This window comes from Epinephelus fuscoguttatus, linkage group LG2 (genome assembly GCF_011397635.1).
Source record: "Epinephelus fuscoguttatus linkage group LG2, E.fuscoguttatus.final_Chr_v1".
NCBI classification, from domain to species: Eukaryota; Metazoa; Chordata; class Actinopteri; order Perciformes; family Serranidae; genus Epinephelus; species Epinephelus fuscoguttatus.
Window position 1 is genome coordinate 26,706,511 of NC_064753.1, and position 26,625 is coordinate 26,733,135.

General features: G+C 40.4%; 1 protein-coding gene across 2 annotated transcripts; it reads left to right on the plus strand.

Annotated features, from left to right (window-relative positions):
* The first annotated feature begins 29 nt into the window (after window positions 1-29).
* Window positions 30-20,129, plus strand: mtmr10 (myotubularin related protein 10). 2 transcript variants are annotated; one of them, XM_049599869.1, is made up of 16 exons: window positions 30-617; window positions 2,349-2,409; window positions 4,288-4,424; window positions 5,180-5,252; window positions 6,512-6,654; window positions 10,675-10,768; window positions 11,375-11,522; window positions 12,277-12,364; window positions 12,595-12,683; window positions 12,977-13,107; window positions 13,282-13,351; window positions 13,883-13,953; window positions 14,226-14,398; window positions 14,495-14,665; window positions 15,103-15,285; window positions 16,961-20,129. In XM_049599869.1, the coding sequence occupies exons 1-16, from the start codon at window positions 561-563 to the stop codon at window positions 17,570-17,572; spliced, it is 2,301 nt and encodes a 766-aa protein (XP_049455826.1). In that variant the 5' UTR covers window positions 30-560; the 3' UTR covers window positions 17,573-20,129. The 2 variants fall into 2 exon arrangements, with proteins under 2 accessions (XP_049455826.1, XP_049455817.1); XM_049599860.1 differs by having other exon boundaries at window positions 31-617; window positions 16,958-20,129.
* Window positions 20,130-26,625: the final 6,496 nt, after the last annotated feature.

Here is a 26,625-nt window from a genome sequence, read left to right on the forward strand (position 1 = left end):
AAGTTTGATGAAAAAAAGTCTCGGTACAAAAATATAGCTCAGCAGCGGAGCCCGGAAGTAGGGCTGGACCTCGGCTCTTTATAAACATGGCCGTTAAGTCCTTAACAGCATCAGGTACTGCGTTTGGCTGAATTAGTTAGACATTCAGGAAGTCACGGGGGTTAACTAACACAGTAACAGGTGGAAAGAAAATGTAGACACTCAACGGGCGCCTCTTACTTATTTTAGTTGTTTTATCTCTGCGTGAGGACGACATTTAAAAACTTCATGTAGTACTTTACGCTAGCTAGCTCACCAAGCTAACGCCGACGTCTCAGTGTTAACTTCTGTCAACTTTTTCAACCAGCTAGCTTAATCTGCTACTTGACCGCTCATCGACATGGAGGAGTGCCGTCGCTCGACCTGGTTGTCTCGATGAATATTTTACACACGGACGTGTCGGAGTTTCTCAGCTAAGGGCTGTCCAGAACTTTATTGAAGGCTCCTTTTGGGTTGTTTTTTTCCACTGGCAACAGCCAAGCGCCCGTTTAGGAACATCGCTGAGAGGGCGGACATAAACAATGTTTTCTGTCAAACCCATGAAACCAACCTTCAAGTGTTATCTTCCTCCTGTGCAGGTATGTACTTGCTTGTGACTGATAACAGCAAAGTAAACTTTTCACCTCGGATGGTCGCATACAGTATCAAATAATGAATTAATTTAGATTGAAGTTGCCGTGACTGTGGTGTCGCGGAAAGAAAATTAAAATTTGACGTGTGGTCTAGATTAGAAGAACATATGTCCCATAATGAGGTCAGTCTGTGTGCTGTGGGTAGCAACCATCAAACACTAAAAAGAAGCTTTAATATTTAAGAGTTTGTGCAGAAACTTTTTAACCAGCTTGCCTCTGCTTGGCGTCTTCAAAGTTAAAGTCATGTGAAATCTCACTTGCTAGAAACAGCAAGACTTTTCTCCAAACTCCTCTTTAATTTGGAGAATTGAAACCTGTGTGCTGGATCTGATACTGTTTTGAAAAAGGTACACAATTCTAATTTGGCACCCAGTGTGTAGGTATGGGCTCATACTTGCCTTGTATTGCCTACAGCTGTATGCACTTCTCCAAAAGTCACAGTTTGCTTACAGCGGCTGGTGCAACAATCTACACGTAATCAGTGTTTTTGCAGGCAAGGTCAAGACTAGTGTTGGGTAGTGTTTGGTATTCAGATAAAATTTTTGCTATTACCATTTTGTTTTTAAGAAATAATGCATCAGTGATTGTATTTTAGTTCATCGTCGTATTGTCACAGGCATGCTCTGATCCTGGTTACCACCTCAAAATTGTAATCTGTGACCAAAAATCATTGTGATTACCTCAATTTGTATCCAAATGAATACTTGCAAGCTATGATTAAATACACAGGAAACACTGTAGTGATTGCACATTTATGATGCACCTAATCTGGATCCAGTTGTAATGAATGCCTTTTACACTTTCTGAGGAGGGGTGTATATTATGTTGGGAAGTTGCAGTGCTTTGCTCATTTAACAAAATATGCTCAGACCATTTCAGGTTCATGTTTCATGTCTTTGTTTCTGGGTATTTTTTGTTTTGACTGTGTACTCCTGCACACTGGATTTTAAATAAGGCATTAACTTTAAGGTCAGTGTGCTAACTTTACGTTTTAACTTACGGATATTTACAGCTAGAGCTGATAAACTGTATTTAAACATGACTTCAAGTGTGGGAAAAAAAAAGCCATGATTCCTTCACTTCCAACCCAAACACTTCTTGCTCAGCACTTTAACCTCATAGTCATTCATTCACTGGAAATCACTGTGCTGGAGTAGAGCCAGCGATGAAAAACTCATGACTGTGTCATACAGCGACAGCCCTTAAGTGTTTGCACTTATAGGCTGTCACTGTATATGCAAGTATGAGCAGTATCTGGGGATACAGTATTAATAGCAATAGTTGACAGCTGTGTATCTTTAGTTCCTTCTCGTTCTGTAAACAGCTTGCACCAGGCTTAGCGTTGCTTACTGCATTTTGTAACAGTTTATGTAACATTAATTCAACAAAACAAATCATAACAGCTGTCAGGATGTTTAATGTGGCCCTATGGTGACAAAGAATATGGCGTAGTGGGAACCTGGATTCCCAATCACAAGTCTATTCTTTATTTTTAAATCAGTTTTACACTTAGAAGCAACTTGTATTTCATGCTTTGTTTTCAACACAAGGACACATTTGATTGGTAAATTCCAACTCTTCTCCACCTTATGACACATTATTGCCATTGTTTATTCATTAGCCACCTGATAAGCTAGTGTTTAACTAACTTTTATGTTGCTTATACTTTTTCTCTAGACTGATGTGAAGAAAACTATTGAACCACCTATTAAAAAGTTGGAGCCTAAGTTACTTCAAGGTAAGTTTACTTTCTGTCTTATCCTTAGAATAGTTTGCATCACAAAAAGGTTTAGTTATTGCTTTGTACATAATCATAATCATTCTTGTTCAGCGTTTGACAGCATCACTTTTAGGGATACAACTCAGACACTCCCTACTAAAAGTATTAGGAGATTTGACAATAAAATTGTCTCTCAAGCATCAATATATTTGTTGATCAGCGCCACCATAATTTGAACTGTTAAAAGTGCAGGCACTATATAATGCTTTTGTTCGGTTGTTTTACTTTTGCTTTTTTCTCATAATGCAAGTGCATCCTCTCACAAGGATTTAGAAACATCACCGTGCCAATGATATTTGCACAAGCAGCAGTTTAGTGCCCTTTGCAGCACAGTTCCTCTCTGTGCCTGTGGTGTCTCAACCTTTCAGTTGTAAAAAGTCACCTTTTTACATGAGACAACTGCTTTAAAACACTATCATGAAAGTGGATTTTAAATATGGAGTCATTAGTTATCTCAAGCTGTGTCAATCAACTCATACTTTCCCTTTGTGGCACTTACATTGAAAGTGTTGCTAGTTAACTAACTGGAGCAGCAAGAAAGCCTTCATTTCAATGATTTATTCTGGTGCAGGTCTAGGCAGTTGTTTTGGGAGCCTCATGGGAGTGGCTCGACACACCCTTTTGAATTGTGACGTTGTGTGTTCTTTGACATACTGTAAATGTACAATTAGGTCCTCTATAAAGGTAAGATAGCTCTTATATAAGTTGTTTGTCAGTTATACATCTTTTAAGGTTTCCTTAGGGCCACTGGAAAAAACATCTTCATATGCAAACCTGCTATACTTAAGTGCTGTGTATTTTAAAGTGAGGTCAACATGAACATTTTAATGGAGCTTCTACTAAATGGCTGGTAAAACAAACTTTCCATCCATTCCCAGGCAGCATTTACCACTTACGGGTTGTCATTCGTTTCGCATCCTGATTTTGTAGCCCAACAGACGAACAAGTTTCATGACCAGCCGACTTGTTTTGAACTGACTGTGCATCTGCTCCATGCTGCTCTCAGGCAGTCCTTTGATGTTACTCTGTCTGTAGGACTCCACCCTGCTGCCCCAGCCTTCATCTTTTAAAAAATCCCTGGGGCAACTTTTACAGTAACATTAATTGTTTTCGGTCATGTTAAGAGATAAGGGTCATGTTACTCGTAAAATATACACAAGCATGCAGCGTCAGTCTAAAGCTCAATCTATGTAGCATATAGCCTAGCAGAACTGATAGGGGGTTACTGCCCCACTTCTCATCACAGAAACTTTATACAGGGAATTTTGGCTTATTTATTTATTTAGATTATTTTTTTGCCTAACAGAAACTGAGTAAAGTAGCACTGGCTTTTTAAAATGAATTTGCATTTGGTTTTTGCAACACAGCCTTTCATATCCGTGCTACTATTAGAGAAAAGCATTAGAGATGAGATATGTATGAGTGACCTCAGCTTCCTGCTTGGTTGCATAGCTGTTGATTTTTAGAGAAAATAATGTTATATGTTATACAGTGTCTGCTGTGCTTTTTGATAGTCAAAAAATTATCACTGAAGTTGTCACAGGCTTGAAATCCTTTGCTTTGAGTAGCTAAAGTTTGAGCTGGTTTTGATATTAATATAAGCATGTATTAGTAGTAAAAGTTTGAGTTAATTTCTTCTAGTATTTATTTCTGTACTTGTCAGGTTGTCATTATTCCTTTTCAACAGTATCTGTAACAGATTGACTCTAAAATAATGTCAGAAAGTCAAAGCCAAACCAATTAATTAATCTTCATCTTAATCTTCACTTTATGTATAAACCAGTTGACTGCAGGTTTAACACATCTTATTTTTGTCTCTTGTTTGTTTGTCCCCAGGAGAGATTGTAGTTAATGAGGTGAACTTTGTGAGGAAATGCATCAGCGCTGAAAGCAGCCAGGATGACCTATGGGGAAAGTTGATATGCACCAACTTTAAGGTCTCCTTCATCCCTCAAGATGCTCCTTCTAAACAGGTATTTGAGTAGTCCGACTTTAAAGAAGTTAAACTGTGCTGTTATAATGTTTAGTTATTCTTAGAAGAGGTAGATAAAAGATACAGTGTAAGGCTGTCTGTTTGACGTTCTGTCTTCATGATACCATAGTTGTTAAAACCACATTTTTAACTTCCTCATACAATGCCTAAAAGTGTCTAAGTTTTATTGGGCTTGAAATAAATCGATCTACCATGGCTGCAGTTTTAGTTTTATATTTGTAATGCAGGATGACCACTGCTTCACCCAGCTGAAACTTTGCTAAGGTGCCGAAAGCATCAGATCACTGCACACTGGTCAATGTGGTGTTTCACTTTATAGTGAACAAAAGCCCCCCTCAAAATAAGAAACATTTCACAGATCTACACTAAGTGTGCCGAAATCTCTTGTATCTGCTTTGTTTTGGTGCCATCAGCACACTGCCGAGAAGCTTAAATGCTTGTATTTCCACAACCATGTTTGTATGTGCAGTGCAGCTGGCTAGGAGGAAGGAAAACTTGTGTACTTTCCTGCACTACATTGTCAGAGATATCGCACAAGAAGTGAGAGAACAGACGTCATTTCCAGCTATGTGGCAGATTGTTGCCATAATAACAAAATGGAACTTGATCATGACTCAGTCTGAGGTCATCCACTGGATGTACTCAGGGGTATATAAGAGGATAATATTTCAGTGTTATGGGTAATGTCTACAAGATGTCACACATACCTTTTTTGTTGTTTTTCCCTTACCACAGAGGTCCCAGTTGTCCCACCTCCTGCTTGGAGAACACGACATTCCCCTCACCTGTCTGGAGCAAGTAGTGACAGGTATGTCTGGTGAAACATGACATCTGTGGCAAACCTTAACTTTTTTTTTTTTTTTTTAAATAAATTCTGCAGATTTTCTTTTCATGGGTGGCAGAATTTCACCTACTGACTTCCTCACGTGGAATTCTTGTTACCAGAGCCAAAATGTTTATCACATACTTTATAATTTTGTCTTATCAGTAGCCAAAATATCGCAAACTATTAAATCCCTAATGGTATTAAATAAATAAAAGCAAGCTAATGTTAAAGTGCATTTAGCAGACGTTTAATCTCTCACTCAATCAGCTGTTTCAGAACAAACACTTAGCATCCTAACCTAGTCATTTTACAAGAGTGATCTCCAATCACAATTAAAGTTTGATAGGCGCCTCATTAATCTATGACAGACTGGTTGACTCATCCCGTTTGTTGCTTTTTCCTGGTCAGCAATCTGATAACAAGTGAGGTCACAGCTAAGGCAGTGTTTAGTGGCAGTGCAGCCTGGCTGGGATTAGCCTTGTGTATGTATCTCATTGCTGTCGATTGCTGACACTGCAAGGGCAAATGCCCGGAGCAAGGTTTGTTGTGCTACAGTGATGAAGCATGGGGCTTTGTTTTATCCAGCTTGTTTTTGACCTGTCTGATCTGGGCTACTGAAGACAACACTATCATTATGGGATTTGCACAAGCACAGGAGCATGAGGAATGAGATAAGGCCCTAGCACTGGGTAATATAAAACAATCAAATATCAGTGTGTTTTGTATAATTTGGGCAAGACTGCTAGTGCTTGAACACAGTATGTAATCCTCATCTGAAATGATTTTTAGCCTTATACTCATGCTAAATTGGTGAAACTAATCTTGGGTGTCCATCTTGAAACCATGGTGTTTGTAAAGATCCTCTGTGCTGCTGGGGGGAAGATGTGTGAGAAGCTTCCATGTTTTAGAATATGAAGCTTCTTTGCAGCAACATCCATTTTTGGAGCATTGTCAGCTGCCATGGCTACCTGAGTCTTGACAGACATTGTTGTATAACTGCAATTTGGCTGTTTCGCCAAGGCATACAACCGCAAGGCAGTAATTCTAGTTTTGTTATTAAATGGTAAGTTCTTGTTTCTGTGATCTATCTATCTAACTTCCACAACTATCAAACACATTGTGAAATTCTGAAAATTACACAAAATCCAGAGGGGATGCTTTCAAATTCATTCTTACATCACAAAGCATTGGCTTCTGACTTTGAGGAAGTTCCAATAATATTTTGTGTTTGTTCCTCCCAGTAAATGATACGAAGGGGAAGAAGAAAGTATTGGGGTCAAACCAGAAGCTGAAATTCAACCCGACAGAGCTCATCCTCTATTGCAAAGACTTGCGCATCATAAGGTTCTGCTTTGATGAGGCTGGACCTGAGAGCGCCAAAAAGGTAAGTGATGCTGAGTTTTGTTCTACATCAGATCCAGTTGTTTGATGGTGGCCTTTTTAAGAAATGCTTTTAAAAATATCAGGTCAAAGTTTGTCATATTCACATCAACTTAAGGTCCAGGTGGGTCATGAGCTGACTAAATGGATGTAGTAAAATGAATATATGAAATGACAAAAAAATATCCTGACTGCAATTTAAAGCCCCTTCTTTTTCTCATTTGTGACTGTGGTGCCCTCAATGGTTACATCAAAAAATGCATGATGCTGCCACACTTGTCCAATGTATGCGACCCAGGGACACCTACTCGTCCTCATTCCCAGGTTATCAAATACTGAAGATTTGCCACGCCTTTTTTCATGTGATACTGACGCCAAATGCACCCCTCAGCATCTTTATGAGATGCACTGGGCTTTCAGCTAACTCCAGTGTAAACCCAATCATGGCAGTATTTATTTATTTAAAAGGAACCACCTACAGTTAAAAACATAAACGATACCATATGATGCACTGCACCAAATTATAGTGGAGCATCTGCAGTCCCCCGGCTGGTCAGAACAAAGACACAGCTCTTTAACATAAAAAAAGTTCTATACAGAATTTGATGCTTAGAGCAACTGATGAAGTATAAAGAGCAAGAAAGTCCATGAAGGGTGGAAGGGAGTGCTGGTGGGTGGGTCAAACAAACACAGGACTTTCACCTAGGAGACCACAGTTCCTGTCCCGTGTGATACCAAAAGTCAACATTCTTTTAACTTCACATTACATGCAGGCATGACATCATTATGTCATTCACGTAACTTATTATTGTCACATTATCTAACAGTAACCCAGTAACAAATGTACTTATTTTAGCCAAAAATTATAATCTTTCCTAAAGCTGACCAAAGGGTTTTGGTGCCTAGACCTAACTGTAACTGATTCAGTACGATAATCATGTGTTACAGCATTCTTTAACCTAATGCTGTGGTATAATAATCTAACCACTGTCAGCTGTGTGACTGAGTATGTGACTGTGATTCGCTCAACCTAATAGTGTAGCATGATCATTTAATCATCATCAGCTGTGCGATAAACAGATCAGTGTACCTGTGTCTCAGTATGAAGTAGGGCTGCCACTAACGATTATTTTCATTGTCGACTAATCTGATGAATATTTCTTCGATTAGTCAACTAATCATTTCATCAAAAAATGTGTTAAAATGTTGAAAAATATCGGTCTGTCTCGCCCAAACACCAAAATCACGTCATCTAATGTCTTGTTTCACACTCACGCCAAAGGGTTTTAGTTCACTGTCACGGGAGTGTGTGTAAAGCTGCCAATATCTGAATGTAAGAAGCTGCAGTAAGAGTATTTTGGGGCACTTTTATAGTACTTTTCTATGAAAAATGACTCAAACCGATTAGTCGACTACTAAAATAGTCACTGATTATTTTAATAGTCGATTAGTCATCGATTAGTCGACTAATCGTGGCAGCCCTAGTATGAAGAAGTTGATCTTGAAGAAGGCCCAAAGGCCGAGGCGTCCTCAATATAAATGAAATGTATACGGAGCCACTTGTTTTCTACAATCAAGTCTATTGCCAGCGATCAGCACCTCATTATAATTAATCGTTTGTGTTACTTTTATATTTTAAACAACATGCATCACCCAAAGGACAGCTGTGCGTCAAACATAGATGCTAAAGGGTGCCTGTGCGTAGCAATGAGACAGAGGGGGCATGGGTATTTGCTGACCTTGGAATGAGCATGGGTTTGGGACACTGAGGTGAATGGGCTGAATGTAAATAATCAGCTAATTTTTGTGCGAAGAAAACTACAACAGTTTGAAAGAATCACATAAGATTCTACACACCGTGGCTTTCATTCTTAACGCCATACCTCCAAATGACTAATTGCTAAGTATTCATTCATTCCTCTTTTCTCAGTTTCCCCTGCCCGTTTCACTGCTAGCTGTTGCTGACCAAACTTTTCCTTTCCTGACTGTGTGAGCTCGCTACATACACACACTCAGTTTCGGTGCTATGACCACTTCCTCAGCGACAAGGACATTTATATCATACAAACTTTGATGTGCCACTCTCTCACCCTCCATCTGAATAGAAACGACTAGCCTCTCAAAAGGCATTTTTATCGTGGCCATTAGCCAAACAATGAATAAGAGACATTGAGAACAATGCTCATTCAAGGCGAAGGAATGATCCTGATTGTAGAACAACTGGCAGCGTGACTCTGACTCATCTCCTGCGCAGAGAGATTAGATGGACAGATGTTTCATTCTTCAGATTAGAGCTCAGTTGAGGGACCTGTAAATCAGTGATATTTGTATTGTAGCCATAGATTTAAAAGATGATGTATTTTCAACTAACAAATCGGATTTCTCAGTATCGGTATATATTTATATAATGTCTTGATTGTTTGGGGTTGACTAGAGGTGTTTTCAGAAGATAGTTGTACAGGGAAATTAAAGGAAATCACATGTAGAGGCTTTCACTGTAATCCTAGAATAATTAAATAAGCAGATAAAGTGGGGCCACCAACTGTAATGTTATCTTAAAGGCCAGAAAAACAAGCACTTCCTTGGTACATTACTCAGCTGTGTAGCAGTGAGTTGTTGTGGTAACGAGTAGCTATTCAGGTTTGGCTGAATTTACCAAGACTTTCAAATCCTCTCTAGGGGGAAAAAAACAAACCAGGAAGTTGACACCTTGGACAGAACCATTCATTGCTAGATGATGACTTTAGATATGCTAAACTTTCATGAGGCAGCTTAAAATATTTTTGCCTCACTGTTTTATGGTGCAAGAATGCTACGGTTACAGTCTGGTTAGGTTTAGGCACAAAAAGCACTATGTTAGGGTTAGGGAAAGATAATAGTTTGGGTTTAAATGGTCACTGGTAACATGGAATATTAATTCCCACGGGAGTTTACATCAACCTGGGGTTAGCATCCAGACACAACTGACAGAACCTGCCAGGCTCTGGGAACATGTGATTGCTTGATAGGTGTACTTAACCAACTCAAAATGCAGCCAAGAGTAACAAAACAAACATTCAGCACTGTCACGCTCTGTAAGCACAGATGTTGCATTAAATACACTGTGGTATCTGGAGTTGTAGAAGTCCTGGAAATAAATATGTATTTGGGAATTATATGCACGAAGGTCTTTAGGAGCTCTTGGCTCCCTGCTGTCTCACTACAGGAGTCAGGCAGCTGTATATCTCTTTACAGTGTGCCAGTGAAATGTACATGAATGTGAATGTGCATGTCTGATCTTTCGAGTCATCTGGGAGCAATTTTTGTGTAGGTTTTGGAGCTCCACAGCACATACCTGCAGCACATTTGGCCAACAACAGTAGTCCAGTATGGCACTGTACTGTACAGGTTTATAACCAGTGATACAAGTCTCCATTTAATTTATTTAAAATGCAGTATTCACCTTATTTAATGTACCCTGCTGCATAGAAACAGAATATGGTAGGATGATATGTAAAGAGCAGAAATAGAAATGAGTCTGCCCTCCCTCACTCCTTGTGAGTTTATTTATGGACACCATGTACGTAATTACAGTGTGAACCTAAAACGGGGCTCAGTTCTTTTTTCTTTTTTTCTCTTTGTGACATATGGAATTAACCCAACCTATAATAGCTTATTTTGCCATAGGAAATTACAGAGTTGGGAGCAGCCTTGTCTACACACACACTTTTTCTGTGTCCTCTCATGTTATTCACAGCTTTACTACTGAATGGACTGCTTTGTGTGACTCCAGTGGAGCCACAGGGAGATTCAGTGCTGTAAACCCAGAGCACTGGAGGCTGTCAGTTAAACATTTGCTTTCCCAGGTTTCACTTGTTCTCGTGTTTGTACGGTCAAAGAATATGTGTGAACCTGGGTTTGGAGGCTGAATGGTTGGGATGAAACCTAATCTGCCTTGATTTTATTTAATTAATTCCTCCATTGAGCTGTCCTTCTGTTATATTGTACTGTATGTCCCATTAAAGCACTTTTCTTTTTGTTTAAGGTTTGCCTTGCTATTGCCCACTATTCCCACCCAGCTGATCTTCAACTGCTGTTTGGCTTTGAGTATCAAGGGCGGCGATACCATGAATCCAAAGGTGCGCATACAGCATGGCATATTTCTTCTATTGCTTTGTAAAGACACAGCATGGTGTTTGAAACTCTTTTCTTCCCTGTTAATCCATGTTTAAAGGTAAACTATGCAGGGATTGTCGGTTGTTGTTTGTAAACAGTATAGCCAGCAAAAGTGAAAGCCAACCTCAGATTTACTCTTGTTCCTCTTGCATTTTTTCTTTGCTGTGTCCACAATTTCCATAACTTCCTCTTGGATGTGTGCTGCTTATGGTTAGTTCTGTTTTATACAGGTTTGAAAGTATTTTAGAAGTCTATTAATAAATTATGTGGTATCAGATCAGTGCTTAGACTAGCATACTTGCTGGTACTCAATCTAACATGTTAGGCAGTGTCAGAGGCATTTCTGATTCTGGTATTGGTATTGAAACAACTCTACTTTGTGTCACCTTCTGCTTTACCTGTGCAAACATCCTGAACACAGCAAAATAGCATAATACAGACAGAGACTCTGCAGATAAATACACCTCCATATACTACTAGTGGGTCATAAGTGATGACTGAGAGGGATTATTACTTATTTCTTTGCATGATGCTCCAGAAATAATCTCAAAGTGTGTCTGTATTTCCAGCGGAGCGAGTCAATGGTTCCGCCCCTCGAGGAGGATTGCGGCCCCCCATATTTGACCGTCCATCGGACTGGGATCGGGAGATCAAGAGAACAGGGGCATCGGAGTGGAGGGTGTGCTCCATCAATGAGAGTTATGCCATCTCGCAAAGGTATTCAGGTCACGTTGTCTGTTGTTGGCAATTTATGATGGGCGTCATAGGCAGAGCATGTTTGTAGCTCCTTCAGTTGGTCTTAGTTGTTACAGACACTCTAAATTTCACCCTTTACTCATACCTGGTATGTTTTGGCAAGACAGTGTATTTACACTGTTAGCCTTTTTTCCTCACTTCACGAGGAAACATTTCTGTGAATGTCTCAGTGTAACATGCGAGTCTGTTTTGGACAATACGTGCTATTCATCTGAGTTCAGTGGTGACATCATGGTTGGTTTCAAAGTAAGGATTGTACAGTGTTTTATGTGGAATTTGAGAGAAGACTGAAAATTGCATAATAGTAGCTTGCACCACACTGTACACCTCACATGGGGCTAAAACAATACTTACTGTACGCTCTGACTCAGTTTTCCCTCAATCACAAAAAACTCCCTGCTAAAGATGCTCACCAGCTTAGATATTAAAACAAATCTTGTGCTAAGACGTAATTTACAGTACATCAACCAAGGCTTTTTGTACCATTACTACAGTATTATGGTATGTCAGCATGAAGCAACAAACTTAATTTATTCATATGAGAAAGAGAACCGTTGGTAAGAGATACAGTGTTCAATAAATGTAAATATTCTGCTTTAAGATGTCAGTTTCTGACATCTAGAAGTTGTGGGTTTTCTTAGATTCTTCTGTTGTTGATTTTGTCTTGTGTTTGATTCCTGTGTAACACCAGTCTTTCCCCAACTCTTCTTTTTAGTCTTCCAGAGTATATTGTGGTCCCAGTTTCTCTGGCAGATCAGGATCTAAAGCAGTACTCCATATACTTCACTGATCAGCGCATCCCTGTGAGTATCCTGATATCTCCATTAACTGTCTGCTGGTTGTCAGACCTTGCTCAGGAATACCTCATGCCTTTCAGTTATGTATTATTAGGCCTATAATGTTATTTTAGTGGCACATTCAAGGATCACCAATGGACTAAATAATTTTCTGTCAATTCCGAGAACCATCCAGTTTAATTGATCACAGCATCGTTTTTATTTGCCCACTGATTTATCTTCATTGCTCCTTGTAGATCTGGTGCTGGAATCACCCAAATGGAAGTGCTCTTGTCCGCATGGCCAGCATAAATGATCCAGTGCAGCAGAAGAAGATCGAGCAGAGGTACACCAAACTCCTCTGCTTCACTCAGATTGAAAACATGTAGTAAATATATTGTTTCTGCTTATTCTTTTACACTGGAACTCAGTAGCAGCCAACTGATGTTCAGCAGCAGCAGTGAAATGAGAAGTGTTGATATTATGGTCTAAACATTTCTTTTTCTCACTTTTTTTGGTAATGCAGCTAATTTTCCCAGTGTTCTGTTTATAAAAAGTCGATGTATTGCTGAGATGATGCTACAGCTGTGTTAAGACCTCTCTAACCCAATCATCAATGTCTTTCTTGTGTCGTGGTAGGGTTTTCACCGCCATCACAAAAAGCCACCCACAGCGCAGTGAAGTAGTCCGGTCAGATCTCGACAAGTATCTCCCTAACATCCAGGACATCCAGACTGCGTTTGTTAAAGTCAGGCAGATCTGCGTCATAGGTGAGCCTCATTGCCTCTTTCAAAAGTTACAGTAGAGAACCACTGTTAGTGTTCACTGAGTGTGAAATATATCCTGATACATGTTTTTTTCAAGTGGACATTAAAGGATTTCTCGACATGCTTGTGTATGGTTTTATAGGTGTACAAGTGTTTGACTGTTCTGATTGTGTGCAGATCCTTTTGAGGAGTCGGAGGAGAGATGGCTCACATCTATTGAAAACTCTCGGTGGCTCGAGTACGTCAGGTATGTAAACACCCTGACACTGCATGATAGCTCTTCATAATCTTTATAAACATCGTAGTCTATAAAGAGCCAAAATGAAAATGTCTTACTAGCATTCACAACGTTTGTGTTCCCCTCACAGTTTCATCTGGAACATAACATACTTGGATAAACATTTTGTATTGCTTTTAGCAGGGTTATTGCATTTACACATTTTATATATAAGTTACTGTGTAATTTGTGGAATACTTTTGTATTTGAAGTACATTTTTTACACTTATTTCTATACTGTTGTTGTGTGAATATACACTCATGAGACAAGTTACAGCGTTACAGCATGCATTACTCAGCCTTGAAATCAATGGGATGGTGATGGCACTGTCGTCTGGGCCATTAGTCACAAGCACAGCGACTTGAAAATTATATTTATATCATTTATTTTTAATCATATCTTGCCGAGACACTGACATTTTTCTGCGGTACGCAGTATAAAGTTGTGAGTGCTAAGCTGGTTACTTAAAATTAAATCATTTATGTTCTGTTTGACTGAAGGGCTTTCCTGAAACACTCAGCTGAGATTGTGTACCACCTGGATGGGAAGAATGTTTCAGTTGTTCTCCAAGGTAAAACTCGCACTTTTTAAGTTGTCGTCGTCAGTCCATATTATTACGAGGTCAAGCTGAACAGTTTCAAACCAGGAAGCTGCAGAGCAACAGCATTGAACTGCATGGTGCATAGTGAACTTTTAATTGTGTTAATCCATCAAACATGTTGCACACCTGCTAGAATACAAATTAGAATCATTAACATATTATCGCAGTGCCATTGAAAGTGCTTTCTGTGCAAACACCTTGTTCATGCTTTTGGTTTCCCCCTTTTTTCCCTACCTGTACAGAGGAGGAAGACAGAGACCTGACCTGCGTAGTGTCCTCCTTGGTGCAGCTCATGTTGGATCCTCATTATCGCAGCCTCGTTGGCTTTCAGAGTTTGGTGCAGAAGGAGTGGGTGATGGCTGGCCATCGCTTCTTGGACAGATGCAACCACTTAAAGAAGAATGACAAAGAGGAGGTATTTGTCTGACAGTAAATAACCCCCTCAGAGATCTAAAAGAAATGCCAAAGCACTTATGCTTCTTGTTTGTTTTTCTTTGTTCTCTCGATCAAGTCTCCACTGTTCATGCTGTTCCTGGACTGCGTGTGGCAGATGATGAACCAGTACCCGGCAGCGTTCGAGTTCACAGAGGCCTATCTGACTGTACTGAGTGATAGCATGTGGATCCCACTCTTCAGTACTTTCCTCTTCAACTCTCCCAAACAGCGTGCTCAGCACTTGATGGTGAGAGATGCACACGTGTGATTGTAAGATTGTATGATTTAAGTTAAATATGAAAAATAAGATCTATAAGAATGTGTCCATATGTCTGTAAAAATCCATATGTCTGTGGTCCAAGAAGAATAAAGCATGTGTTATAATTGCAGATGATAGCATGTGACAAAGCAACATGTTTTTGTGGTATCATCTCATGTCAGAGACTATAATTTCCTTCTGTGTGTGTCAGATTATTGACAGGAAAGAGTGCAACGTATAATGCACTCAGATAAGAAAACATTTAGCTTGTGGTTGGAAAAGTAACCACTGGATTTGACAAAAGCAAATTATGGCAGTCGTGTTTTCTCGGTTTATTTGCACGGAGAGTCATCCTAAGTCTTACTGTACACAATGACAAAAAAAAAACCTTCTAGAGTATAAATAACCTTGTGTTTACTCTCCAGGACTTTGCCAAGAATAAAGCCATCCCTCAAGGAGAGGACCAGGTTGTGTATTTCCCTCCTGTTTGGGACTGGTCGCAGCAGTACTCCACCAAAGACCAAACCCTGTTTAACAACCCCATGTACGTAGGCAAAGGAGCGGCCTGCGTGCAGAATGGAGAAGTGAAAACCTTCAGACGCACGAAGGTACACAACACTCTGAGCTTTAAAAGTTTATAGGAGCAGTTGCAGCAGCACATTGTTTTATGTGTATGCTCTCTTCTTTTACTACCTTGGATACATAACAAACATATAATTCAGGATAGACTTTTAATCTTAGGCCATGTTGAATGAAAGCCGTAGAGTCTGCAGTCCTTCCTGTTCACATGTAGCCAGTTTTTAGTGTGCAAGGACTTCTTAAACATCCACACCCAAACACATCAGTTGACCAGAGGGCTGTATCAGGAAGCAAGATTAGTAGGTTACTGAGGTATTTTGAGTTTAAAGCCAGAGTTTCCTGTCCTACGAAGGTGGCTCTCTCTTAACCTAGCTAGATTGCTATGGTAACCTATGCTTCACAGCTAACCTGGTCAGGACCAGTTTAAGCTCCGAGTCAAGGCCTGAAATCAACAAAAGCACCTTTCACAGCTCCTTTTAGTAAATTACTGTGAATATATGATACAGATTGTCAGCTGAGGGAATGTGTTATAAATGTACTTCATCCAACTTCTTGACCCGTAACGTTACATAAATACCACTGAACGAAGCAGTGCAATTACAGAAGTGCTTACTGTGTGTATAGTGTTGCTTTTTTTTTTTTTTCTCACACAGGAACTTACAGTATATCAGTGTTGTAGAAAATAGGTGGAGGAATATGGTTTTGCTGTATTCACGGGGTTGTTCTTCCTCTTACTGAACTACTGAATGTGTGTGTGGGTTCATTTGTTCATTTTCTATAAAATATAAAATGCAGTGCAATTCCATCAAATCATAATGTTACCACTTAAGGTTATGTTTATATGCTAATTTCTGATTTGCTGAAGTCTGTTTTACACAGCTGGTATATTACAGCTAACAGATCAGACTGTTGGTATTTGTCACAGATAATATTCAATGAGTAAAATAAAATTCACTTTGGTTCGTCCAAAACTATAGTGACTTACACGTATCCTTCATTATGGGACAGTGTCAGACCGAAATGTACGAAGTTCTGAAGTATAACATTAAATTTGCTTATAAAAATTTAAAGAGCTGCAGAATATACAGCAGCTCAGACAAAGAGATCCTGGCTCTGTTGAAGTGGCCTCGTGGTAAAGCCCTCAGGTTTGTTTAGTGAATTTGTGCCTTCATGTTATTTTTAGTTATCCCAGAGTGTAAATACAGTGCAGCTGTCTCTGTGCCTGTGATTTCTAATTAATATAAGGTGCTCACCACACCACGGCCTTCTTATTCTCAAAGTCAGACTAGGATCAGTAATGATGTGTGGATAATTTCAAATTAGGTGACCTCAACTCTCTGCTCTCTTACAATTACCTCAAGTTGGTAGGTGTTAGTTTTTTTTATTTTGCTGAAATGCACACAATTTCTGATGGAGTAAATGTTTGACATGAATCCATCCAGTCAGCAGTTTGGATTATTGCTGCTGAGATTTTCATGGGCAGCTTTTTTTGTGTGTCATCAGCAACTTTAAAAGATGCACAGAAGGTGAATTATTACACAGGAAAAAATAATCTTTTTTTTCTTAAGGTGTAGGTTTCAGGATCATGAGGATGTTATAATGCAGGTAGCGATGCACTAATTGGACCAGGAATAAGCGAGCTTTGTTTAGATAGGATTAAATTGTCCTCACTAAACATGATGAATTGTGTCCTTCCTCCAGCAGAAAACCTACAGTTCCACACTGCGAGGAACGCCTGCTTCTCTGCGCAATGGACTGAAGGGTGGAGAGGATTCGTTGCCCCGACGGGGCTCTCTGGTGTCGGAGCTGAAGCCTTACTTGTCACCAGTAAAAGACGAGAGCCCGTCCGAGCGCTTCTTCAGGGACTGGTTCTCTCGGCCTGTTGATCAGCAGGGCCTCCTGATTCCCCTGCTCACGCCCTCACACATGGCTCTCTGGAAGCTCTACTTTCTACGGTGGGTTCCTGAGGCCTGCATTCCCAGAGGAGGCCCCATCACCGCCTACCACAAGCTCTCCCAACTGGTAGATGAAATTGAGATACTACAGCGCCAGCTCAGGCAATATAAGGGACCCACTCCAGGCAGCACGCCACTCCCCAGCCCAAGTGGGCCCCTCTCAGACCAAAGGAGGATGTATTTTAAGGCCAGTTCCCCATATGACCCCCCTACACCTCCAGACTTCCTTACCTCCTCCTTCCCTTTCACCCCAATGGGAAACCTGTGTCGCCGCAGCATCCATGGGACCCCCATTAGCAAATTTCTGAATGGGGCAAGGATCTGGCTCTCGACAGAGACTCTTGCTAATGATACTGTCTGAAGATGTGGGGCGCTCAGGCTCACTCTTCTGAGCTCAACACAGGTTTGTGTAACAATTAATCATCTTATTTTCTATTACCTCTTTCTTAAATACCAAGAAGGAAAATGAGAAATAGAAAAATTTAACTTTTGACTTCTGATTTAATAATTTATAAGCTAGAATTTGCACCGTTGTTGCTGCATCGAAAGCTGAGGTAGTTTCTAAACTGAGGTGTTCCCTATAGGACTGAACCATTATTGTCCATTACAGCTGAGGAATTCAGATAAACCAAAGCACATCCTCCTTATTGGCCAGTGAGTTGTTACTGTGAGGTCTCCTTTGACTGTGAAAGATCATCATACTTAATGCATTTTTATTATAGATGTATTTTTTGTCTACTTCATACTGTATGACCCACACAAAGAGTGCTTTTATATATTTTAATGTTGAGTTGAGAGCTTCCTCTCCAATATTCAATACACATTTTAAAGCTATAATTGGAATTTAAGTATGTGTGTAGCTGTACTGTCAGTTAAGTTGTCCTTTTGTTGAGTTCTCGTTGGTCGGTAAGTCTTCCCCACTGTAATGGAATAGAAAAATGTAATCCAGGTAGGAATGCTTGAAATAAGAAAATGCCCGTTTTTACTGCAGCAGCAATGATGCATTTCACTGAACACTGATTTCCAAGTACTCAATTTGTTTATACCTTCCAGGAAAGTAATTGACAATAGAATATTTTACCTAGTTTTATTTCAGAAAGAGGAACAGAAAATAACACTGCTAACTAGTATTTTACTACGTGGTAAAATCAAAGAGGATCTGGCCTGGTTGAATGTAATGGGGCTTTTTTTCTCCTTTTGCACAAATTAATGCTTTCCGCTCCAAGTGCCCATATTTTAATGGCTGTGTTGGGGTGTCACTGTAAGCAGCAAATAGTGTGATTTCAGGGTCTTTGTAGATTTACTCTATTTTTGAAGCAGATAAAAGGGCCTTTATTTTTAGTATCATGAAGCAGGTGATACTGATAGGGCAAAGTGGAGCTGTGAGGACTTCAACCTGTGGTAGATATTTCCTCTTCTCTTTCTGAAGGGGTTTTATTAAACTTTTATAGAAGCCTTCTGGTAAGGCACCGAGGAGATGCTATACATATTAACCATAGCTGAATGGGTAAATATTTGAAAGCAAAGGGACAGACAAGGGCTTTGACTCAAACCAGTCTCTAGTTTAGTGCGCAGTGAATTTCAGGCACTTAAGTTACTGATCCAGTGAACTGGACAGTGACAGGTGGATGACGAGTGACATGGTTTCAAAGCAGCATATGGGAAAAAGCCAGCAATAAATCATCTATATAGCAAGTGTCATAAATATATTATGTGTGCAATTTTGACATTTCAGAATAAAATGACAATGAGGTCGGATGTCAACTATAACCACGGGCTATTTAAAGAAAAAGGCCTGGTGTTTGCACAAAGGGAAAGGTTAAACATACTGTATGAAGCTATAATATCACTTAGTTTTGTAGTAACATTTTTCCAGATAATGCTTCTCTGTGGAGAGAAATAATATAACAGAAAATAAGCAGTGATGGTGACGGTGAGGTTAGTGCATTAAGACGTTAACAAGTATTTATGGTGCAATCAGAATTTCCTGGCGAACCTCCAGTGCGCTGCAAAGACTTTGTCATTTGGACACCTTTTAAAAGTGTCTGTCTGGGAAGTTTACTACCTGCTGAATGAGAGAGTGGTTTGAGATACATCAGGGGAAATGGATCCAGTGCCATTTAAAACTGGTGAGAAACAAGCACTGTGTGATATCCTAATGTCTTAAAATAACAGTACAGCATTTAAATATTGTTGTAATTTTAAATTTAAGACCACTGGACGGACTCAGCACCTGTCCTTATACAGAGGAACATTGATACTTAGATGCTAGATTGACCCAGAATTCAATATTCGGATAAACTCGTGATTCTTTGGCAATAACTAGTTCAGGTGTTTTTTTGATAATAGATGTGTATAGTGTGAGTGCACAACCTGCTCTCCCAAATGCTATTAATTGCACATTTTACTCAATATATAGGATAGTTTGTTTTAAGGTGGTTGTTGAATATAATTTTGGCAGATATTATAAATACTGTATATGCTTGAAATCTTCCAATTAATGTTTTTGATTAATGGTACTAAATACCTTTTATCCTTGATTTAGTCTTTATATTTTCTGGAGAGATATTTATATGATGTGTTCTTCCACTAATTCACAGTGCTGCACTCTGCTGTAATTGCATGATGACCGTGCTGTCACTGTGGCACAGTCTGATATTGATGAGCAGCAGATGTATTTATTCAGTTATGCAAAATGTTCTCTACGAGGGATGCGAGTGCTACTGTACATCCCCTGTGCCTTTTTTGGGAAGATTGACCATTTTTGTAACTATATTCTAAATCTGACTTAACTTTAGTTTTCTGAAACTGTTGATTTATCAATTCTGTAAATCTAGTTAAATTCAGTGGTACTGCACTGAAGCTGTCGAGGCTCAACTGTGTACCAGTAACAATCATTACATTATTTTTCAAATGAATTTGTGTTCTGGTTTTTCTTTCACTTCAAAGCTACATACGATGTCTTTCCAACACCACTTAATCTTTATCAGTGGCTGGGTGACGATTCAGGGTGTGCCCCTTTCTTCCATGCCAACCTCCCTTGAACACATTCCGTCAGGGCGGCCTCTAGCTCAGCAAGTAGAGTGTCAGCCCCATGTAGGCTGAGGCCTTTGCAGTGGCCCAGGTTTGATTCCAGCCTGCAGCCCTTTGCTGCGTGTCATCCCCATTCTCTCTCCCCCTTTCCTGTCACTCTCTAGCTGCCCTGTAATACAGGCAATAAAGAGCCTTGTCTTCACCCTGGAAAACAAGCAGGCTGCCTCCAAATCCCTACCATCAGCAGCATCCAACTCGGCTACCAATAACTTCATCTCTGAGGGGGCTTAGGTGACCAGGAGTCCACACCACTGGAGCGAGGCCAGCTGTGACTGGATGATGGTGGTTGACATTGGTTGACTACTTGATTTCCTACGGTGATTGTTACCACCGCCCTAGGCCCAAATTAGTGCACTGCTCACCTCCTCTTAAAAAAGGCTTTATTAGACCTTTCATTGCCCCAGAAATAATAAGCAATCTTAGTCATTTTAACACCATTTTATGCCTCTAAAAGAGCAATATTGTACAATGGACATGGATGGGACATGACCCTGATCCTTTTTGCTTTTGCTGACCTCATTAAGTCCATAACGTAATTATTGTGACGGTTCTAGTTCTTATCATCCAGCTCACTGTACCCTGGGAGGACTCTGTGGATGAGGCTCATGTCATGAGGCTCAACATCTATGCCGAGTTAGCTGCTGATGCATAACATCATGGCTGAAACACTGAAGTCCTCCGCGTGGAGGTGGGGTGCAGAAATTTTGTGGCAACATCTACAACCAGATAACTCAGAGACCTGGGAATCAGAGGCCAGAGCATGTGCTCAGCCATCAAAGCTGCGTTGGACATAGCAGAAAGAAGCAGCCGATGGCTTTGGATGAAGAGGTGAGGACGCCAGAATTCCCTGCTGAGTCCTCCAGAGGCTTGGTGGACTCATCAGTATAATTACCAAGGAAGGAGGGTGCCCGCGTGAAACTCCTCTGTGTCAACCTTCCATCATCAGTCCCTTCACTGTTGTGTTCACCATCAGCAAGAAGAATCGTGTAAGCTCTTACACAAAGGATGTTGACATCGTATCCTGTGTTTTTGTAATCTGCCAAGAGAAACAGCTGTTTGTTCCCCAGTCCAGCTCACCTGCTGAATAACAGCAGACATAGTCACAAAGACGTCTGGTAAATAAATGATGATTATATGTAATGATGTATGAATCACTAAGAGTTTGTCCAAGCAATTTAGAGTTTTGACATTTTAGAAGTATTTCCTCCAAAAAATAAGGACAGTAAGAGTTTTTTTAACCATTACAATACATCCTGATGTGAACACCTGATGGGGATCGGGAGAAAATGGCAATAAGAAGAAATGATCCCCAAAGGCTGAATAATATGCATCATGCATAGGTAAGGTTTGTGGTTGATCTCAATACCCAGCAAGCATTTTTGGTTTAAAAAACGTCCAATAGCCATCTACAGGAAGACCTGACATCTAGGCTAAATCTCGGCTGAATTTGGGCTGTCAGTGAAAATTTGGTAGACGTCTAACCATAGCCAAAGTGTAGACGTCATCAATTATACAGCTATGTAGAGACCATGTCCAAAAAATGGAGATAAACATATTTTAATTACTGTTGACTCTCCATACGTGATTGAATATCATACCGCATGCCATCTGCAATGGCAAAAATTACATTTAATCAATTTCAAAATTAAATCGGCTAGATTTGGGTTACATGTAGCTAGACAAAATTCGGAGCTAAATATAGCCAATACGTTTAAATCACGACTATTGCTTGCTGGGTAGTAGTTAAACTGGGAGGTTGCCTCACATTTTAAGGGTCTTTGTGATTAATGTGAAATATTTTACAGTTTTTAGACTGCCTGAAATGAGTGAATGAAACAATCTCATGCTCTTTTTTTTCACAGCTTTATACTATCATACATACGCATGTATAAATTCTATTGAATGTCTGCACCTTCCAATCCAACTAATTTTAAAACCTTTAAGTTGTGAGCACTTGAACCATGAGTGGGACACTTCTCCACATCATGGCAGTCTGCCTTAGTAAGCTTGTTGCACTCACTCAGCACTCGCATTGCTGACTCAATGTAAGGTTAAAGTGTTGTGAAGATTTTCACATCTAGTGGAGTAGGTAAGATTTGAATACAGCGTTATAGATAACATGCAACAGCCACAGGGCCAACCACACTTCCTTGCTGAGATAAAGATTATCTTCCGTAGTCAGACTTGCTCTGAGAAGCCATATGTGTATATTTCAGATTGAAATGGTGACGTTAATAGTGCATCTGATTTTGAGATGCACATTAAGGCTAATTTGGGGAATTTAAATGACCTCACTATAGGGGCACATGAACTCAAAGTTGTTTCGAGATGATGTTACAGACCTCAGTCTTAATTCAGTAACTGGTGTTGAGGAGTAGCTCTACTGCCTCATAAGTTACAGATCTTAATCAGAATCTACACAGACTATACATGAAAGTCTCACAGTAGTACCAGGTTGTGCAGGTTTTTGTAAGATGTATTAAGTTATGAAATCTGACTAAAACTGGAAAACTGGAGCAATGTATGAAAGGAGATGGCAAATAAATATACAAGTGCATAGTGAAGTTTATCTTTTAAACTCTGTGTGAACAATATTTAGTTAGTTTGGAAGTGTTTTAGGTTTTTAACTATGTGCAAGATGAATTTGCACCACTCAAATACACGCACAATCACATTTAAGACTTCAGTTTAGCATATGTTGTACTCACATGGTGCTTATGATTGATCATACTACTACAGACAGGAAGTGACTCACAAAACCAAAAGTCAGCATAGAAATACTGTATAGAAATCGGGGTCCACATGGGCTCATAAGCAGCTTAATCCAGCCAAGGCTCTGTGTGACTGCAGTGATCTGTCATCATGTCTGTAGTCAGCTGTTTACTGCACCAAATTACTAAAGATTTCAATTAAATGGTCATAGACAAGCAGGATTCAAACATGAAATGCAAGGTGATAAAACATCCACAGTGGACAAGAGTCTTAACAGAGCTTTTCCAAAAAATGTCCTGTTTTAGTTTTTTAGCAAATCTCTTCTCGCCCGCTCAGCATCCAACACATGGAGTTCCTAATCTGTGTACTCCGGCTCAAACAGGTATGGCTCTGAATCTGTGTCCGCTCCAAGAAACTCTTCAAAATCGCGTTCAAAATTATCCATTGCAGCTACTATAATCCAGAGATATATCACTAGGCTAAATAAACAACTGAGTTTTGTTTACAGGCTACGTCTGTGCCTGTGCCTGCTCACCGGTGTATCCCTCCATGGATCACAGCACAGACATACTGACCCCAATGCTAACCGCTGAGACACAGCCACTGGACGTACGGACACATAAAAAGATATCGATCATGTTGTCTCAATATGAAAATGATAGAGAAAGGGCATACCTCCCAAATCGTTGGAGTATTCTTTTAAGAACTCATTCCTGGGCCACTCTATGGGCTTTTCGCAAACCCCCTCCTACACCATCTCCCTAACCTGTTTCACGCTGTTTCTGCATTAAGACTGAGGCCCCGTTTATACAACAACGATTTCAACTGAAACCGGTAACGGTAACGACTTAATCAGTGAGAGAGAGTAAGAGAAGCTAGAATTTGAAAAAACAGCAGGATTCATTGATGGACGGACGACGTCACAGTGGCGTCATTCCGTCCGCTTTCATCTTTTATGACATAAAATAAAATATATCCTTCTCTAGTCTCTGAAGAACAGTCACAATCGGTCGCCCAGCTCAGTGGGTCGAGAAGGCGTCCCATGTACAAAGGAAATGTCCTTCCTGCAGCAGCTGTGGGCCCAACTCAGCCCGCTGCCCCCCGCTGCGTGCCACACCCTCACTCAATTAAAGGGGCGAAAACTTAAAAGAGAAAAAAAGACACATTCATTTGATTGCAGTGCTATATAGACAAGAACTGTTACAAAAGCCAAGCGGCTTAAACACATCATATTGAAAAGCCAAAAGGTGTTTAAGACACAGAGAAAAGAAATGCTACCAAATACATATGAAGAACATAAAATTGGATTAAACTTTATTTTTCTCCATGGTTACGAAAAGCTAGGCAGTTCCTTTTTCTGCCACAGACATGGAAGTTTGTCTCAATACTTGCTGCTGTGTTTATCCCCTTCACTTTGATGAAGGCTGCTTCATTCAGCTGTGGAAGTGACTACAAACGGAGTTACACTCCAGAGTGGGAGTGGGTAGGGTCTGGTTTTGGAAAGGCCCAATAGCAGCGCTCATCTCATGTTCTCTGGATAATAGGAAGAAAAGACTTGATAAGCACTGCTGCTGCCATCTAGTGGATGAAAACACAAAGAAACTTGGAAGATATTAAATTGTTTATTATGACAAATTGATTTTAATCCAATGTAGGTTTTATTAATATTAACAATCAACTAACCAAACCTAGACATTGTTTTTGCTCTTATTCTTATGCCAGAGAACATTTATAGAGTTTATGATTTACTTGTGTGTGTTTTATTATACTGGATGTCCAAAGGCTATTGTGACGTTGCGCTAGACTTTTTCGTCGCCGGTCATTTTGACCGACAGGATCATAAAAATCCGGTCATAATCTATTTTTACCGGTCATTTTAATTTTCGTTTTTAAATGATAATAAAGATATTCAAAGACATTTAGTTTTCATTCGTTCGTTTTTAATAAATCCAACAAGCAAGTTATAAAGTGTGCATTAATAAGGACATGAACGAAAAGATGAACAGACATCCACACACCCGTGCCATTAGGCTTCGCCCTGGACACACCGGACGGCACTAAAGCCCTTTTCACACAGAGCGCGCAAAGCGCAGACCTCCGCCGACGAACCCATTCATTGTGTAAGTGCTACCGCGGCGCAAGAGCGCGCCGCTCTGCCGTCGAGCTGAGCGGCGCGCGAGAGGACGCATGCCAGCCTGCACTGGAATTCAAAATGTTTTAATTTCGCCGCAACGCGCTGTGACGACACCTCGTCAGCTCCTGAACGAGCCTGTACTCACCCAAATCCGGTTTTGCGCGCCTTGCTCTCCGCTTGCTCTGCGCCCTACCACGCGGTGGGCGCCGCGAAAACCGCGCTCCGCGAGGCGTCATTAAGGGCCCATTTATGCTCAACGTTAAATACGGATCCGGATACGTACGGAGCCTTCTGTCCGTGTTCCGCTTTCTTTTAGTCTGTATTTCTGCACGTTTCCATAAAGCCTAAGGCCCATTTATGCTCCCTTTACGTACGAAAATGTATAGCCTACATCCGTTTCAAACTATGTTACCGTCACTGCCCACATAGCCTACTTCCACGCGCCCTTTATGTTGGCATGGATGTTAACCAATATATCCACCAGGAGGCAGCCCAGCGTCAAAAGTTTATGACAACAACAAACTCAAAAACAAACATGGCGACTGTGGAGGAGATATTGATAATGTACCTCTTGCATAAAAGACAAAAACAGAGGCAGCGTTGTAGGAGGCGGTGGTCGGTGAGGCCGTTAAATACTTGCGACTAGAGGACGGAGAGTTCTTTTCTCTAGTACTACCGATGAGAGAAACTGAATTGTTATTTCTACTTCCTGTCTCACCAGAGCTACGTATCGAGTAGTGACAGCAACACTGCCCCCACAGTTCCCGGTGGTACTGTTCCGTTTGGCTCGTATCCGTAAGCTTTATGGAAACGTGCAGAAATACGGACGAAATGAACGCGGAGCACGGACAGAAGGCTCCGTCCGTATCCGGATCCGTATTTAACGTTGATCATAAAGGCCCATTTATGCTCTAGTGAGACAGGAAGAAGAAATAACAATTCAGTTCTCGTCTCTGAAACTCTGAAATTGTATCCGCCCATCGAAACACAACATCAGGGAGAAAGTCATCAGTCTTTAGTTAAGCAAAGCCTCTAAAGAGTGACTTGTGAGTCTAGTTTATCTTAGGAACATGAAAAAAAGTTTCAGTCACGCCAGGATTAGTGAGTACTGCAAAGTTTTCACTCTTTGTGATGCACTCTCTGCGGCGGCTTTCCTCCTGATGATATATCTCCCCAACGATGGCAGCACCGAATCACATTCTGTGCAGCAAAATGATCACATCTCCGTATGCATAGGTTGGCAAGCCCCGCAGCTACACCACCAATCCTCCCCTGACCTCTGTCTCCCCTCGGCCCCTTGCTGCTCCGCCGCTTGGGAGGATGGTTAAAGGAAGGTTAAAGCTGTGCAGTTTGAAATCCCTTTAGTGCACATGTCTCCAGATCCCCCTACTGTACAAAAATTTACAGTGTACATTTGATACATTTAAACGGAACTCCTTATTTTAAATTCAGTTTTATCTACATTTGCATTTTCT